This window comes from Gallinula chloropus, assembly GCF_964237585.1.
Source record: "Gallinula chloropus genome assembly, chromosome: 26".
In the NCBI taxonomy this organism is placed as follows: Eukaryota; Metazoa; Chordata; class Aves; order Gruiformes; family Rallidae; genus Gallinula; species Gallinula chloropus.
The window spans coordinates 888,334-903,824 of NC_140111.1; the positions used below are offsets into that span (position 1 = coordinate 888,334).

Sequence of the window (15,491 nt, forward strand, 5' to 3'; positions counted from 1 at the left end):
GCTAACAGCCCCAGCAGTGCCTCACACACAAACCCAGGGGTTTACACCCCAGACACCAGCAGCCGCTCGCAGCATCGATGCCAGATCACAAGCTCCTGGCATTGCCCCTCGGGTGCCAAAGCAGAGATGCCGGCAGCAGAGCAGCCACCGCTCCGCCAGCTCTGCAGAGAGGGAGCATCGCCCCGGGGTGGGGCTATTCACCCCGCACTCCAAAGCCCTGAAAACCACTCGTGCCTGCAGAGTCTGCCGGTGGCCATTGGAAACGGTCTGTCCTTGAAGCCTTCCCCGTCCTTGCCGCAGGATGGCATCGCAGGGGAGCAGAGGTGGGTGGCGGTGCTGGTGCCGTCCTTACTCCTTGAATTTAAGGCAGGGCAGGAGATCAGCCCTACTTCAAGTCAAGGAAGGGGCTGCTTTACACAGTGCCGCTACGGGGGGCTGCTGTCAGGTTACCACATGCACCCAAACACGGGTCCCAGCGGGGACACTGGCTGGAGCATCCCTGCTCCCGTGTCCCAGCCCTCCAGCCCGGGGTGCCCCCAGCCAGCAGCTACGCGTTACCTGCTGGGGCTGCAGAGCGCCAGGCCAGAGCCCGTGCTCCCTGGCAGCATCCCAAGAGCCAGCTACCAGCCCCAGCGGCACCGGGCACCCTCAGCACGGCTCTGCCGCTCTCCCGTCAGCCCACAGACGAGCTCAGAGCTTCTTTAGAGCAGCACAGCGAAGGAACAAACCACCTCCGAGATCTCACTGCTTCCCCCAGAAGGAAAGAGGCGCTTCCAGTGCAGCCCCAGGAGCAAACCTGGGGCAGGGAGAGGACTTTGGCCTCCCGTCCCCAACTGAAACCACGGCTCTTGCTGGGCCAGGGGGACCAAATGGAGAAGGCTCTGGGCTCTGTACTGGTCTGTGGAGACACGAGCCCCTCAGATGTTACCAGCCTGTGCTGAGGGATGCTCCGAAGGAAAGCAAAGGCCAACCCGCAGCCCGTGGGAAAGGAGAGACTCTCCACGCCCCATCCACCCCATTCCCGGGCAGCGCTGACGTGAGGCACAAGGTGCCGTGTGCGCCTGAGCCTGGGCCAGCTTCGGCTGGGAAGGAGCTAATGAGCTTTGCTGCTCGTTAGCCATAAGCGGAGCAGCGCAGACCCTGGCACGGTGCCGGGGGAAGCAGCACGGCCTCGTGCACACCGTGGCACAGCTCCCGCCACCGGGGCCCGGCCGAGCCCCGTGTCCCGGCCGAGCCCCGTGTCCCGGCCTGCCCCGGCACACTGCTGCACTGCGGGCAGGACGGGCCGAGTGCTGCCTGCCCGGCACGGCGGGTGTGCAGACACCATCACTGTGAGTGTGCAGACACCATCACTGCGGGTGTGCAGACACCATCACTGTGAGTGTGCAGACACCATCACTGTGGGTGTGCAGACACCACCACTGAGGGTGTGCAGACACCACCACCGTGGGTGTGCAGACACCATCACTGCGGGTGTGCAGACACCATCACTGCGGGTGTGCAGACACCATCACTGTGAGTGTGCAGACACCATCACTGCGGGTGTGCAGACACCACCACTGCGAGTGTGCAGACACCACCACTGCGAGTGTGCAGACACCACCACTGCGAGTGTGCAGACACCATCACTGTGGGTGTGCAGACACCACCACTGCGAGTGTGCAGACACCACCACTGTGGGTGTGCAGACACCATCACTGTGAGTGTGCAGACACCATCACTGTGGTTGTGCAGACACCACCACTGAGGGTGTGCAGACACCATCACTGTGAGTGTGCAGACACCATCACTGTGAGTGTGCAGACACCACCACCGTGGGTGTGCAGACACCACCACCGTGAGTGTGCAGACACCATCACTGCGGGTGTGCAGACACCACCACTGCGGGTGTGCAGACACCACCACTGCGAGTGTGCAGACACCATCACTGTGGGTGTGCAGACACCATCACTGTGAGTGTGCAGACACCATCACTGTGGTTGTGCAGACACCACCACTGAGGGTGTGCAGACACCATCACTGTGAGTGTGCAGACACCACCACTGTGGGTGTGCAGACACCACCACCGTGAGTGTGCAGACACCATCACTGCGGGTGTGCAGACACCATCACTGTGAGTGTGCAGACACCATCACTGCGGGTGTGCAGACACCACCACTGCGAGTGTGCAGACACCATCACTGCGGGTGTGCAGACACCATCACTGCGGGTGTGCAGACACCACCACTGCGGGTGTGCAGACACCACCACTGCGAGTGTGCAGACACCATCACTGTGGGTGTGCAGACACCACCACTGCGAGTGTGCAGACACCATCACTGCGGGTGTGCAGACACCACCACTGTGGGTGTGCAGACACCACCACTGCGAGTGTGCAGACACCATCACTGCGGGTGTGCAGACACCACCACTGCGGGTGTGCAGACACCACCACTGTGAGTGTGCAGACACCACCACTGTGAGTGTGCAGACACCACCACCGCGGGTGTGCAGACACCATCACTGTGAGTGTGCAGACACCATCACCATGGGTGTGCAGACACCACCACTGTGGGTGTGCAGACACCGCTGCCACCGCGGGTGTGCAGGCACGGCCGCCTCAGACGTGGCAGGCGTGCACACACCACTTCGAGTGTGCAAACACCAGCGTGGCAGCCACAGCGAGTGTGCGAACGCCACCGCCTTGGGCACAGCGGGCGTGCAGAGGCATCCTGGGCGCGGTGAGCGTGCAAACCCCCTCTGGGTGTGCAACCACCAGCCCCTCACACCTGCAGTGTCCCCCCCCCGTGCACAGGGCGCGTGCAAACAGCCCCCCCCGCCCCGAGCGTGCAACACCCCCCCCGTGCACGGCGCGCGTGCAGCCGCCCCCCCGGCCCAGCAGGGGGCGCAGGGGCCCGCGGGGCGCGTGCGCGGGCTGCCGGCGCGGGGCGGAAGTAGCGCGCGGGGCCGGCGCGCGGCCGCGGGGTGTCCATGGGGCTCCTTAAAGGCGCCGCCGCCGCCCGCAGCCCTCCCGGGACCGGCACCGGCACCGGCACCGGCGGGGGGAAGCGCCGCGCGCGGCTGGAATGAGCAGGTGGGGCGGGGCGGGGCGGGGCTCGCCCGGGGCTCCCCGCGCGGCCGCAGCTCCCCTCGGGACCGGGGTTCCCGGGGGGCCGGGCGAGGGGTTGGGGGGGCTGCAGGCCCCGGGGGGAGGGAGGGGGGCGGCGCTTTGGGGAGGGGGTGTCAGGTGCGTGGGGGGTTGGAGGCCCCGGCGGAGGGGGTGCGGCCCCAGCCCGGGGGCACCGAGCCGGGGGGGGGGGGGGCTGCAGCCCCCGCGGAGGGGTCCGGGCTGCAGCACGGGGCTCCCCGGGCCGGCGGGACAGGCTGGGCGCCTCTGCGGCCCCGGGGAAGCAGCAGCCCCCGTCCGCCCGCCCCCCGGGACCGAGGTTTGTCCCCCGGCCCAGCGCTGGGGGTCACGGTCGAGCTGTTCCCCCCCCCCGAGTCCCTGGGTACCGCCCCTGCCTGTTCGGGCAGCTCCCGGGCCGGGGCAGCGGGCGGGGCTGTGCCCGGGCAGGATGGGGCCCCTGGTGCTGCTCGGGCGCTTCCAGGGACGGGGCGGGGGGGGACGGGCAGCCCCCGGCTGAGCAGCACGGGTGCTGGGTGGGTCCCGAGGGGGCTGCCCGCCGCGTTCCCCTCGGTGTTCCCGCTGCTGGGTGCCCAGCACCCCCCTGCTGGGTGCCCAGCACCCTTCAGAGGCTGCTGAGCCCTCGTGTCTCCGGAGTTTCTTGCCTTTGCCTTCTCACCGTGAGTTTGCGCCCCCCTCTTCGCACCAAGCATCGCAGCACCGTCCCCAGACCCTCCAGCGCCCCAGGCTGAGCAGTGGGGCTCTGATCATGCTTTTTGGGGTTTATTTCCTTCTGGGTGGAAAAGGGAGCAGCTCCCGGCTGAGAGGCAGCTCGGACGCAGCCGGGAAGCCCTTCCCAGTGCCCTGGGGGTCCTCAGCTCCCCCCTGCAGAGGGGGAGAGGGCGGTGTGGTGGCATTTTTAAGCCGTTCAGGTGTCGCAGCGCCGCGAGCAGAAGGTTTTCCTCCCGGTTGCGTAAGGGGTTCGCACGAAGGGCCGGCTCAGAGGGGCAGGATCCCGTGCCGGGGCCAGCGCCGTGCCCGCCGCGCGGTTTGGCAACAGCCACGTGCTCCCGGCCAGGGCGCCCGGGCACCGTCCCGTGGCGGGCAGGGTGGGCCCAGCGCCCAGCTCTGCCCCCGGGGCTGGCGTCTGCCTCTCTGGGGCGGACCCGTCCCTGCTCACAGCCTTGGGCACCTAACGCGCCCCGAGCCTGTAACTGGGAGGTTTATGACTGCTCTGACCTTGCAGAATTGCTGAGTCAGGTGGTGAAGGTTTTTTGGGGGGGTTGTTGGGTTTTTTTCCTGCATTTCCTAGCTTAAAAAAATTATATAAATAGTCCTGCGAGTTCCCAGAGCCTGGAAACCCTCCTGCCCCAGCCCCGGGCTGCCCTGAGGACTGTCCCGGTGCCGCAGCAAGGAGGAGCAGCTGGTCCTGAGCTGCCCAGCACACCGGGGCTGCCGCTCTGCGCCCTCCCACCGCAGGAAGGGTGCGATATCCCCGCTGCTCCCCAGGGCTGCAGCCCTGCCAGGCCTGGCCGTGGAGGAGGGGAGGGGCAGCTTTGGACACCCACGCCCTTTCGGGGCTGCTTGTGCCCTCTGTGTGCGGGGGATGCCCCCCTGCCCCAGGCTGTCCCTCTGTGTCTGCACTGGGCTCTGCTGCCCCCTCACTTGGGCAGGGGGGGGCTGCTGGGGCCCATCTGGTCTTTGGATTTTGCTCCTTCCTGTCCCTTCATTCCCCAGGCACAGGGAGGGGGTGACCGTGGCTCCCTGAGGGGCTGGGGGGGGGTGATTTGGGCCGGCCCCCCCTGTCTGGCGCGGCTGGGCCCGTTGCCAGCGGCGGGGCTGGGGCTGTTATCGGGGCAGCGTGGGCGGTGGGGAGGGGGCCGTGCCTGCCCCGTGCCGATAGCCGCGAGGCGGGACTCGCGTCCTCCCGCCGGTGCAGCAGGGATGCTGGGGCGGGGGTGGCAGAGACCCCCCCCAGCCCCAAGCATCCCCCGTCTGTGTTGCAGGGGACCAGCACCATGGCTGAGAAGACGCTGCCGAGCGCGGGCGGGGGCATCACGCCGCTGCAGCAGATGCTGGCCTCGGGCACGGGCGCCATCCTCACCTCCCTCTTCGGTGAGGGTGCGGGGCTGGGGGGGCTGGCAGGGGGCTGGGGGGCTGGCAGGGGGCTGCAGGGGCTGGGGGGCTGCGGGGGGTGCCGCAGCTAACGGCTGCTGCCTTGCAGTGACGCCGCTGGACGTGGTGAAGATTCGGCTGCAGGCCCAACGGACCCCCTTCTCCAAAGGTAACCCCGCTGGGGGCAGGGTGGGGTCTGCAGCCAGCGCTGAGCCCCCCTGCCCAGCCAGGCAGCCAGCGGCCCGGGTGGGGGTCTGGGTTGGCAGGGCTGGTGGGGGGGGATTTCTCCGCTCCCGAGAGTGGGGCCGTGGTGAGGTGACAGGTTACCACGGGCCCCTCGTCCTCGCGGGCTCAGGGGGCCCCGCTGGGGGAGCCAGGCCCGTGCTGGGCTCCGTCCTTCCCCCTCCACAGCCCCGTGCTGACACTGAGCGTGGTCAGCGCTGTGCCCAGCAGCCCCCCCGTGACAGGGGGCTGGGCAGAAGGGCTCACCCCAGTGCCAGCAGCTCGCTCTTTCCCCCTCTGCATTTTGTGCCTGTCTCCATGCTGCTCCCCGTGGCTTCCCCAGGGCAGCAGAGGCCCCATGGGTTCTGTCTGTGGGGTCAGTGGGCTGGGGCCGGTCCCCAGGGAACGGTTTGGTGACAGTAGGGACTGCTTGGGAAGTGGCTGTGGGGCATCCACACCCCCTGCACCCGTGGAGTGCTCTCGCTGCCTGGCTCCGAGCTGTGGGGCACGTGGGTGCTCCAGGAATGGCACATCCCCGTGTCACTCAGCCTGTCCCCGTTGTGTTTCAGCACTGCCAGCACGGTCTGTGCCCTGGGGCACTCAGCAGCCCACATGTGAGTACCCCTGGGGACTCTGGGCAGCTCCTGCCACCGGCAGCTTCGCTCTCCCCAGCCTTGACCCCAGTTTGCTTCCCTGGTGGTGGAGGTTTGGGCTCCTCCATCTGGGAGGACATCCCGCTCCGTGGGGTCTGAGGCTGCCCACAGCCCCACAGCTGCTCCTGCAGCCCCACTTTGGGCCTGGCCATGCAACAGCCCCACTGGGTTCTTGTCTGCTGGGGTCTCTTGTGCAACAGGCCTGGCTGGCTGTGGTCCCCCTGTCTTGTCACTCTGTCCTGCTGCTGCACCGAAGTTCCCTTGGGTCTCCGCTGCCCCGCCTGCTGCCTGGCCTGCCCGTGCCTGGCCCAGGAGCATGGTGGAGGGGGTACAGTGACACCCTGCAATGGCATCCCCACTGTGCCAGAGGCAGCTGCCGTGCTCCTGTCCCCATGATGGGGACAGATCCCCCCCAGCCCCTGGGTCTGGCTGCAGTCAGCCTCTTCCCAGGAGGTTATCCCTCTCCTGGCCTTGGTCTGGGGCTCCCACCGGGCTCAGGCATTGAGGGTTTGGCTCTTTCCTGGAAGAGATCATGGTCTGGGGGGATCAAACCGGCTGAGTGTGGTGCAGAGGGGAAGGGTCTCCTGTCTAATGGCTGTGCTGTTCCCTCCCACCCCAGGGAAGTGTTTCCTCTACTGCAACGGGCTCATGGACCATCTGTACGTCTGCCAGAACGGCAACAGCTGCACCCCCTGGTACAAGGCCCCCACCTGCTTCACTGGCACGCTGGTAGGGGCTACAGGCAGGGTGGGCAGGGGTCTCCCTGTCCCAGGGAGGGCTCAGGGTTTATGCTGGGGGTTGTGCTTGCCCCTTTAGCCCCTCTCCCTGCGCTCTGCTCTCTCCCCAGGATGCCTTTGTGAAGATCACGCGCTACGAGGGCATCAGGTCTCTGTGGAGCGGCTTGCCCCCCACCCTGTGAGTCATCCTGCCTGGGTGTGGGGGGGGGGAAATCTGGGTACAGATACCTGCCCAGGCATGTGGCACCTGCCCCAACCCCCGTGCCAGCCCCTGGGGAGGGCACACATGCCCCTCACGGCCCCGTCTCCTCCGCAGGGTCATGGCTGTGCCAGCCACCGTCATTTACTTCACCACCTACGACCAGCTGCGGGACTGTCTGCACGCCCGGACAGGCAGCCGGGGACCCCACATCCCCTTGCTGGCTGGAGCCCTGGCCAGGCGTGAGTACCCCTTCCCTGCGGGGGCTGCCCCGTGCCCCCTGCAGCCCCCCAGCACAGCACAGCGCCTCTCTTGTTCGTCACCTGGCTCTGCTGTCCCCTGTGCTGAGCGCCCTGTCCCCTCCCTCGCAGTGGGCGCCGTGACGGTGATCAGCCCCCTGGAGCTCATCCGCACCAAGATGCAGTCCCGCCAGCTCAGCTACAGGGAGCTGGGTGTCTGCATCCAGTCGGCAGTGGCTCAGGACGGGTGGCTGTCCCTCTGGAGGGGCTGGGGACCCACCGTGCTGCGGGACGTCCCCTTCTCGGGTGAGGCAGCGTGGGGACAGGGGGAGCTGGAGCGGGGAGAGGGGGGCACAGGCTGGGGCAGCACTGTGCAGGGGGAGGCTGGGGTGCCTCATCCTCGTACTGGTGTTTCTCATCTCCTCCCAGCCCTGTACTGGTTTAACTACGAGCTGGTGAGGGAATGGCTCTGCGGGCAGGCCAAGCTGGACGAGGCCACCTTCATGATCAGCTTCGCATCCGGGGCCATCTCTGGGACGGTGAGTCTGGGGCTCTGGGCTCAGCCACGAGCCGGGCTCACAGCCCCGTGGGGTCCAGGGGGGATGCTGGGGCAGCGCTGGGAGGTGGCAGCGCGGTGGGGACAGCAAGGTCCCCGCTCGCAGCCCGGCTGCTGCCCCCGCAGGTGGCTGCGGTGCTGACGCTGCCCTTCGACGTGGTGAAGACCCAGCGGCAGATCGAGCTGGGAGACAGCGAGGTGCGCCCAGGTGAGGGGCCGAGCTCTGGGGGGCAGCTGGGACCCCCCAAAGGTAGAGAGGTGTCCCCAGACCCTCACCTGCTTCCCCTCTCCCCGCAGCTGCAGCCTCCAAGCCATCCTCCACCTGGCTCCTCCTGCGGCGCATCCACGCCGAGTCTGGCACGCGGGGGCTGTTTGCAGGTAGAGGCTGCGCCCCCCGCCCCGCGCCGGGGGTCCTGCTGCCCCCCAGGGACTAACGGGACTGTCCTTGCAGGCTTCCTGCCCCGTGTCATCAAGGTGGCACCCGCCTGTGCCATCATGATCAGCACCTACGAGTTCGGCAAGACCTTCTTCCAGAAGCTGAACCAAGAGCGGCGGCTGCGGGGGTTGTGAGCTGGGCCAGGGCTGGGTGGGGAGGGGGCCCAAGGGCCAGTGCCGACCCCCTCCCCGCCACGGTGCCCTGGGAGCAGCGCGCTGCACTCGGCCTTGCAGAGCCCAAGTGCCTTGGTGCTGAGCTCTGCCTCCCCGCTGCCTGCGCACAGAGGCAGGGCCAGCCTGGCCCTGTGCTCCATCCCCAGCCACCCTGGGGGACATCTGTGCCTGCTGCTGTGACACTGGGGGGAGGTGGAGCCCCCCACGCTCATCCCTGGAGCCTGGACAGATGCTGCTGCTGCGTTCACGGATGCTCAGGCCAGGGCTGGGTGGCCTGGGAGCCTCGACAGAGCAGGACCTGGGAGCTGGGCTTCTGCCAAGGACCAAACCCTTGGGGCTCCTCCCCATGCCTACCTGTGCCCCCCCCAGCCCTGCTCCGGCTGGGGGTCTGCCCCTCAGTCACGTACAGCCTCCCCTTGCCCGCTCTGTGCCACAGGGAGGGGTTGGGACCCTCTCCCTGCCTCCAGCCCTCCTGCTCAGGGTGGGACAGACCTCGCTGCTGCTCTGGGGGGTCAGCAGGCACCAAACCTCTGCCCTGGCCCTTCCCTGCGGGGCCTGTCCCAGCATCGTGCCTGGTGTGGGCGCTGTCCCAGCTTGCCCCGGGATGCCAGGGGCGGCTTTCTCTTATTTTCTTAAATAAATGGAAAGATTATTTGTCTCTTAAGGCAGGGATTTCTTTCCCTGCTCCCTGGGTGCTGTGGGGCTCCCCCACACCTGCCCCTGCTGTGTGGGCACGGGGCTGCCACCCCCCAGGTCTTTGCTGGGCTTCTCTGAGGAATAAGGAGCCCCACAACCTTCCCCCAGTTACCCCAGCAGCACCCCCTTGGTGGTGGGGCAGGGGCTGCCCCATCCCAGAGTGACCTGCTGAGTCCCAGCTTGTCTGGGGGAGGTTCACTGTGTCCATCCCCCCCCGGGGATGGGCCTGGGACAGGACCTCGTGCGGGGGCCACAAGGGCTCATCCTCCCCCCCCCCCCCCCCCCCCCCCCATCTCCCTGCTGGGTGGGGGTCTCACAGCCGCCTCGACTTGCTGCGTTTATTGACTCTTTTGCTCCAACAAGGCAGATGGGGCTGAATTAAAAACCAAAATCACCCAAAACAACCCCAAACCCAAGAGAGGAGGGGAAGGGGAGGGGGGGGGGGCTATGCTGCAGGGGGGGGGGGGCGGGGCAGCCCCCCGCGGCGCCGGGCACTAGAGGGCAGGCGAAGCCCGGGTGGGCGCCCGCGGGGAGCGCGGGGCGGGGGGGGGCTGAGAGGAGTCTCGGCCCCGGGGGGGCTTTGGCCCCTTCCCCCCCCCTTGTTCACCAGCAGCGGTCGGTCCCAGCGTGTCCCGTTCCCCCCCCATCCCCATCCCCATCCCCGGCCCAGCATCCCCATCCCAGCGGGTCCAGTCTCCAGCCGGGGGCCGAGGCGCAGCCGGGGGGCGGTGTCAAGACGGGGAGGGGGCTGCCGGTCCCCAACCTCCCTTGGGTGGGTCTGGCGCATCCCTCGTCGGTCCCTGGGGAGCGAGGTCAGTCCTCTGTCGCGACGCGGGGCTGGGCGGCCGGGCCGGGGGGCGGCGGGGGGGCCGCGGGTCTCAGCTGGGGCTGCGGGTCGGGCTGGCTTCGGTGCTGTCGCTCACCAGGCACTCGTTGGACTTGAGGCTGGCCAGGGACTTGCAGCTGGGCAGGGAGGCCAGGGAGCCGCAGAGCCCCAGCATGGAGGGCGTGGGGTCCTTCCCTGCGGGCACAGAGCGGGCGCCGGCGTCGCGGGGGGGGCTGCAGGTGGCACCCAGCCCTGCCGCGGGGGAAGGGGATGGGGACAGGGACCAGCTCTCCGGGGGGGACCTGGGCGGCACCCACACCAGCCCTGGGCAGCAGCCCTGGCACGGGGAAGGGATCGCTGAGGAGGGGGGGGGGGGGGGTCCCCACATGCCTGTGCGTGTGTTGGGGGACGTGCTGAGCACCCTACGGTGGGGGGGGGTCTTACCCATGGGCCCCCAGGGCTCGCCCTCGCGCTTGCCCTCGCCCAGGCGCTGGGAGTCGGAGCTGAGGCTGTTCTCGGCCGAGAGCTGGTCGGTGCTCACGAAGCTGTGTCTGCGGAGGGACGGCGCTGAGCTCCCCCGCGCCACGGCCCCCGGCGCCAGGACAGCCCTGCCAGCCCCCTCCCCACCCCCTGCCCGGGCCAGACCCCCTGGGGCAGGATAGGGCGCTGGGCACGGGTCGGGGCGCCGAGGGGGTTACCTCCTGTAGAGTTTGCCCTCCGAGCCGCTCTCGTTGCCGTTGAGGGTCCCCAGCGAGGGCCACTGGTTCACCAGGGGTGTCACCATCTCCTTGGAGAGCTGGGTCAGCTGCGGGTTCTCACAGGGGATCAGCCCCGTCCTGTGGCAAAGGCAGGTGCTCAGCGCCCGGCACGGCCGGCGGTGCCAGGGACCCGCCGGGTGACACGGCCTGTGGGATGGATCTGTGGGGCACCAGGGACCCACCACATCCCACAGGACAGATGGGACACTGGGGACCCTCCATGGGGTCACCTGGGCACCAGGGACCTGCCACCCCTCACACCCCATGGGGTATATGGGATACTGTGTCCCACAGGCATAGGAGGCACCCAGGCACTGGGACCCCCCCTCCCATCACACCCCACAGGGTGTGCAGGGTGCCGGGACCACCACTCACCCCACTCCTCAGGGTTGGTGGGGCACTGGGGACCCCCCACCCAGCCAGAGCCCGCGGGGCACCCAGGCTCCAGGGACCCCCCACCCTCCACGCCCAGGCAGGGCCGGTGGGCAGCAGCAGGTGCCCACTCACAGCTGCTCCTGCAGCTCCAGGATGATGCCCTCCAGCTCCCTCTTCTCCAGCTGGTTCTGCACCATCACCTCCTCCAGACGCAGCTTCAGCCGCTTGTTCTCTGCCTCCAGGTCCTTCAGCTGCGACTCCCGCAGCCTCACCAGCTCCTCCAGGTACCCCTGCGCAAGGCCACCATCAGCAGCGCCCCGTCACCCCCACCAGACACCCCCACATGTCCCCAGGGCCACCCAGGGTGACAAAGAGAGGGCTGGGTCACCACAGCAGCGGGATGCAGGGATGCAGCGGGGATCCAGCATGGAGCATCCCAGGGGGGTTGGTACCCAGGGGGCCCCTGGTACCTTTTGGGCGTAAATGATGCGAAATTTCTGCTCCATCTTGCGCCACTTGTTGTACCAGCTGTCCTCATCCGTGACCAGCGGCAGGTAGGGGTGCTCGGGGGAGCTGTCCTCGCTCGTGCTGCTCTCCACGCTGCCCCGCTCCTCCTCCTCGCTCAGGTAATCATAACTGGGGGGAAGGGGGGGCACAGGGGTTCAGTGGAGAGGGCACCACAGCACCCAGGGCTGGCGTGTGCTGGGGGAGCCCAGCTGAGCCTCACTGGGGTACCAGGGGAGGGGTGGTGGGGTCCCCACCCTGGGGAGGGCACCCACCTCTGGGTGAACTTCAGGTAGGGCGTGTAGTCAATGACCACGGGCATTTTGCCGTCCATCACCTCGCCCTTCAGGCAGAAGCTGAGGGGCAGCAGAAGGAGCAGAGGGTCAGGGTGGTCCCGGGGGCTGGCGGAGGGGGGACAGAGGGGGGCAGGGTGCCCCCACCCCACCGCATCGCCCACCCCTACCTGAAGTCGATGGCGCTGAGCCCGATGAGCATCCCGGTGAGCACCATGGACTCCTCCCGCAGCATGATGGCCCCGTCGTCGTAAAACCGCCTGCGGGGAGGGAGGGGGCTGTGTGTGCACCCACCGGCACCCCGAACCCCCCGCAGCACCCGCGCCCTCAGCACTCCCGGGGGCACGTGGGGTGCTCACCTGGTGGTCCGTGTGTCCCGCAGGGCCGTGGAGATGTACTCGGACATGCGCTTCTCCATCAGCGCCACGCGGATCCAGGCACGGCCCTGCAAGGGGGGGTGATGCCCTGAGGACGGGTGCCACCCTCAGCTGCACCCCCCACACCCCCACCTGCCCCCGGGGCTCTGGGTGCTCCCACCCAGGAGCTGCTGTCGGTGCTGTTATCACTCTGCAGGGACCCACAGCTCCCTTTTCACTCCAGTGACCCCATGGGGTCCTGTGGGGTGAGAAGGGGCTGCAGGAGGGGCAGGGTGGAGGGGATGGGATGGGGATGGGATGGGGGTGGGATGGGATGGGATGGGATGGGATGGGATGGGGATGGGGGTGAGAATGGGGATGGGGGTGGGAATGGGATGGGGATGTAGATGGGGATGTAGATGGGGTGGGATGGGATGGAGATGGGCTGGGGCTGAGGCTGGGCTGGGATGGAAATGGAGAAGGGGATGGGGATGTGATGGGGATGAGAATGAGGAAGAGAATGTGGATGGGATGAGGCTGGGGATGGGATGGGGACGGGTCTGTGTGCCAGGGACAGGGTGTGAATGGGAACGGGCAGGAATAGGAATGGGGATGGGGACAGAGGTGGAGACAGGGCAAGGGGCAGGGCTGGGGCTGGCAGCCCCTGACCTTGGCCCTGGAGGTGCTGATGTTCTCCATGTTCTCGATGCTGCTGACGCAGTTGTTGGGCACTTTGCTGCAGGCCAGGCGGATGTAGTCCCAGAACCCGCGCTGCCCATCCGAGCTGAACCAGCTGACGGGGCCTGGGGGGGCAGGGGGAGTCAGGGGGGGCTGCTGTGCCGGCAACCCCCAGCCTGGCAACCCCCAGCTCCCCACCCCCAGGGCCCAGGGCTGGGACAGGCCCCACGTGCCGGCGTCACCTTTGAAGCGGTGGCTGAGGATCTGCTCCAGGATGGCAGCGAAGTTGACGAACTCCTCGGAGGTGTCATCGATGGGCTCTGACGTGTACTTCTCCAGGAGGGTCTTCACCGAGAACCTGGGGGGCCACGGGCATCACGGGGGGAGGGGATGGGCACCCCACACCCACCGTCCAGCACCTGGCACCCTGCTCCCAGCACCCTGCTCCCAGCTCCCAGCACCCTGCTCCTGGTATCCAGCTCCCAGGTCCCTTCTCCCTGCTCCCAGCTCCCAGCACACGCCAGGTTTCAGCAGTGGAACAGCCCCTTGGCAGCCGTTGTCCTTCGCACCCGGGGCGGGACGAGGGCCGAGCCTCAGGCTGTGACCCCCCCGGCCCCGCGTCCCCGGGGAGCCCCCGAGGCGGCTGCCACTGCCCGGCCGAGCGAGTGGCCAGGAAGGGCGAACAAAGGCCCCTTCCTGCCCGGCCGTGCGCGGGCGGTGATGGTTTCCCCTTCCGCCCGCCCGTGCTGGGCAGCGCGGCGCTGAGCACAGCGGGACAGGGCGCACGGGGCAGGTGTCTGCGTGGGGGGAGGGGAGGGGGCATCGTCCTGCCCGTGGGTCACAGTGGGAGCCCCTGTGGCGGCAGGTGGAGGGTGCCCGGGGACGGGGGCTGGAGGTGGCTGGTGGCACCACCGTGGGGTCTGGAGACATCCTGGTGCCGGGTGAGGGGTCTGGAGCTGCCCCGTAGCACAGCGAGGGGATGGGTGGGGTCCCCCTGGCATGGCAGTGGGGCCTGGAACATGCTGAGGGGCTCTGGGGGTCCCCATGTGGTGACATCAGGGCCTGGAGGTGCCCTGTGCCACGCTGAGGAGGTTCAGGGGGTCCCTGTGTCATGACAGTGGGGTCTGGAGGTGCCCCGTGCCATGGCGAGAAGCCCTGGGGTCCCCCAGCCCCCCACAGCAGCACCTGTGGGTCCCTGGCACAGAGTCCCCCACCTTGGTGCTCCCCCAGCCCCCCAGCAGCCCGGGGGCCGCCTCCAGCCCAGCACAAGCAGCCCCTGACCAGGGGCTGAGGGGGGAGCATCACCCCATCCCTGAGCTTGGGGCCTGGGCACAGGCCGGGTCCGCCGGGCCCACCACCCCCATCCCAGTACCCACACACACCCCTCCCCCAGTCCAGCCGGGCGTTGCCATGACAACCCTCATCCTCCATCCCTGCCGCCTTCATCCCTCCATCCCCGCCGCCCGGAGCGGGGCCCTGACGTCACTTCCTCAGCCCCCCGCCCGCAGGGGGGGGTCCCCGGCTTCAGCACCCCCCCCCAACCCCCCCCCCCGCACCTTCGGTTCCCCCAACCCCCGCCCCCGACTTCACCCGCCCCCCTCCCCGCCCGACCCGGCTGCCCCCGGCACCCCGGAGCCTCCATGTTGTCGTCGTGTCCCCGGCCCCCCCAGCCCTCCCGGCAGCCCCCCCAGCCCCCCCAGCCCCCCCACCCCGCTCCCACCACCACCCGCAGCCCCGCAGCCTCCCTCCCCCCCCTTTCCCCGCATCCCCATCCCCCAAAAAACCCTGAATTTCACCCAAAAAAGCGACTGCAGCAACAACAACCCCCCCCAGCGCTAAAGTGCCCGGGGTAGGGGGGCTGGGGGAGGCGATATTACCCCCCCATCTCCATCCCCAGCCCCCTCCCCATCCCCCTCCTCATCCCCCTTCCCATCCCCCTCCCCATCCCCATCCCCAGCAGCGATGCTCCCCTCTCCCTTCCCCCCGCTCCTCTCCTCACCCCACACCCCCCCACTCTATTTTCAGGTCGTCGCCCCCCCCCCCCTAAAAAATCCCCCCTGGCCGGCCCCACCTGCAGACGGTGAGGAGGTTCTTCCTCTCCACGACGATGTTCCTGGAGGAAGCTTTCTTGGAGGAGAGCCCCAGAGCCATGGCAGCCTGCACGCAGCTCGCTTCCATCCAGGGCCACGGCCACGGGCGATGCCCCTTCTCCCGTGGGCCCCCCCGCGCCAGGCCCCCCGCCCGCCGCAGGCTGCGCTCCCCGCGCGATGCCCACGCGACGGGCCGCGCGCTGCTCCCCCCCCTCCCCAAAAATAGAGGGTGCGGGGCCTGGTCGTCTCCCCGCCTCCGGGCACCCCCCCCCGCCCCCAAAAATCTCTTCCCTGGGGAGGGAGGGGGTGAGGGGATGAAGGGGAGGGTGCAGGGGGGGGGGCAGTGGTCCCCGGGGGGGCCCCTCCCCTCCTCCCGCCCTGCAGGGCCCAGCCCCCCGCTGTGACGCGCCAGCGATGGGACCCCGTGGGCAGAGCCACGGGGGGGGCGGGGGGGTGATGGGCTCCGGACAGACCCCGGGCAG

The 15,491-nt window shown here is 68.7% G+C and overlaps 2 protein-coding genes across 6 annotated transcripts; one reads left to right on the plus strand and one right to left on the minus strand.

Moving 5' to 3' along the window:
* The first annotated feature begins 2,980 nt into the window (after positions 1-2,980).
* Positions 2,981-9,097, plus strand: SLC25A39 (solute carrier family 25 member 39). Of its 4 annotated transcripts, XM_084275457.1 has the most exons (12): positions 2,981-3,073; positions 5,110-5,218; positions 5,328-5,387; positions 6,010-6,054; positions 6,713-6,822; positions 6,941-7,008; positions 7,147-7,271; positions 7,401-7,574; positions 7,698-7,807; positions 7,951-8,032; positions 8,122-8,202; positions 8,276-9,097. In XM_084275457.1, the coding sequence occupies exons 2-12, from the start codon at positions 5,122-5,124 to the stop codon at positions 8,392-8,394; spliced, it is 1,071 nt and encodes a 356-aa protein (XP_084131583.1). In that variant the 5' UTR covers positions 2,981-3,073; positions 5,110-5,121; the 3' UTR covers positions 8,395-9,097. The 4 variants fall into 4 exon arrangements, with proteins under 4 accessions (XP_084131583.1, XP_084131580.1, XP_084131582.1 ...); XM_084275454.1 differs by having other exon boundaries at positions 7,147-7,574; XM_084275456.1 differs by having other exon boundaries at positions 7,147-7,574; positions 7,951-8,022.
* A 788-nt stretch (positions 9,098-9,885) lies between these two features.
* On the minus strand, positions 9,886-15,097 carry RUNDC3A (RUN domain containing 3A; the record flags this gene model as incomplete). Of its 2 annotated transcripts, XM_084275733.1 has the most annotated exons (11): positions 9,886-10,150; positions 10,400-10,506; positions 10,654-10,791; positions 11,221-11,378; positions 11,559-11,724; positions 11,868-11,948; positions 12,056-12,145; positions 12,245-12,330; positions 12,911-13,044; positions 13,162-13,277; positions 14,991-15,097. In XM_084275733.1, 11 exons carry the CDS (start codon positions 15,095-15,097, stop codon positions 10,008-10,010), a joined length of 1,326 nt encoding a protein of 441 aa, XP_084131859.1. In that variant the 3' UTR covers positions 9,886-10,007. The 2 variants fall into 2 exon arrangements, with proteins under 2 accessions (XP_084131859.1, XP_084131858.1); XM_084275732.1 differs by having other exon boundaries at positions 12,911-13,277.
* Positions 15,098-15,491: the final 394 nt, after the last annotated feature.

Bases quoted from the DNA above. Each gene is read 5' to 3' on its own strand.
- SLC25A39 (XM_084275454.1), top strand. From the start codon at position 5,122: ATGGCTGAGAAGACGCTGCCGAGCGCGGGCGGGGGCATCACGCCGCTG. The intron at 5,219-5,327 runs GTGAGGGTGCGG...GCTGCCTTGCAG, and splicing joins CATCCTCACCTCCCTCTTCG to TGACGCCGCTGGACGTGGTG. The intron at 8,033-8,121 runs GTGAGGGGCCGA...CTCTCCCCGCAG, and splicing joins AGACAGCGAGGTGCGCCCAG to CTGCAGCCTCCAAGCCATCC.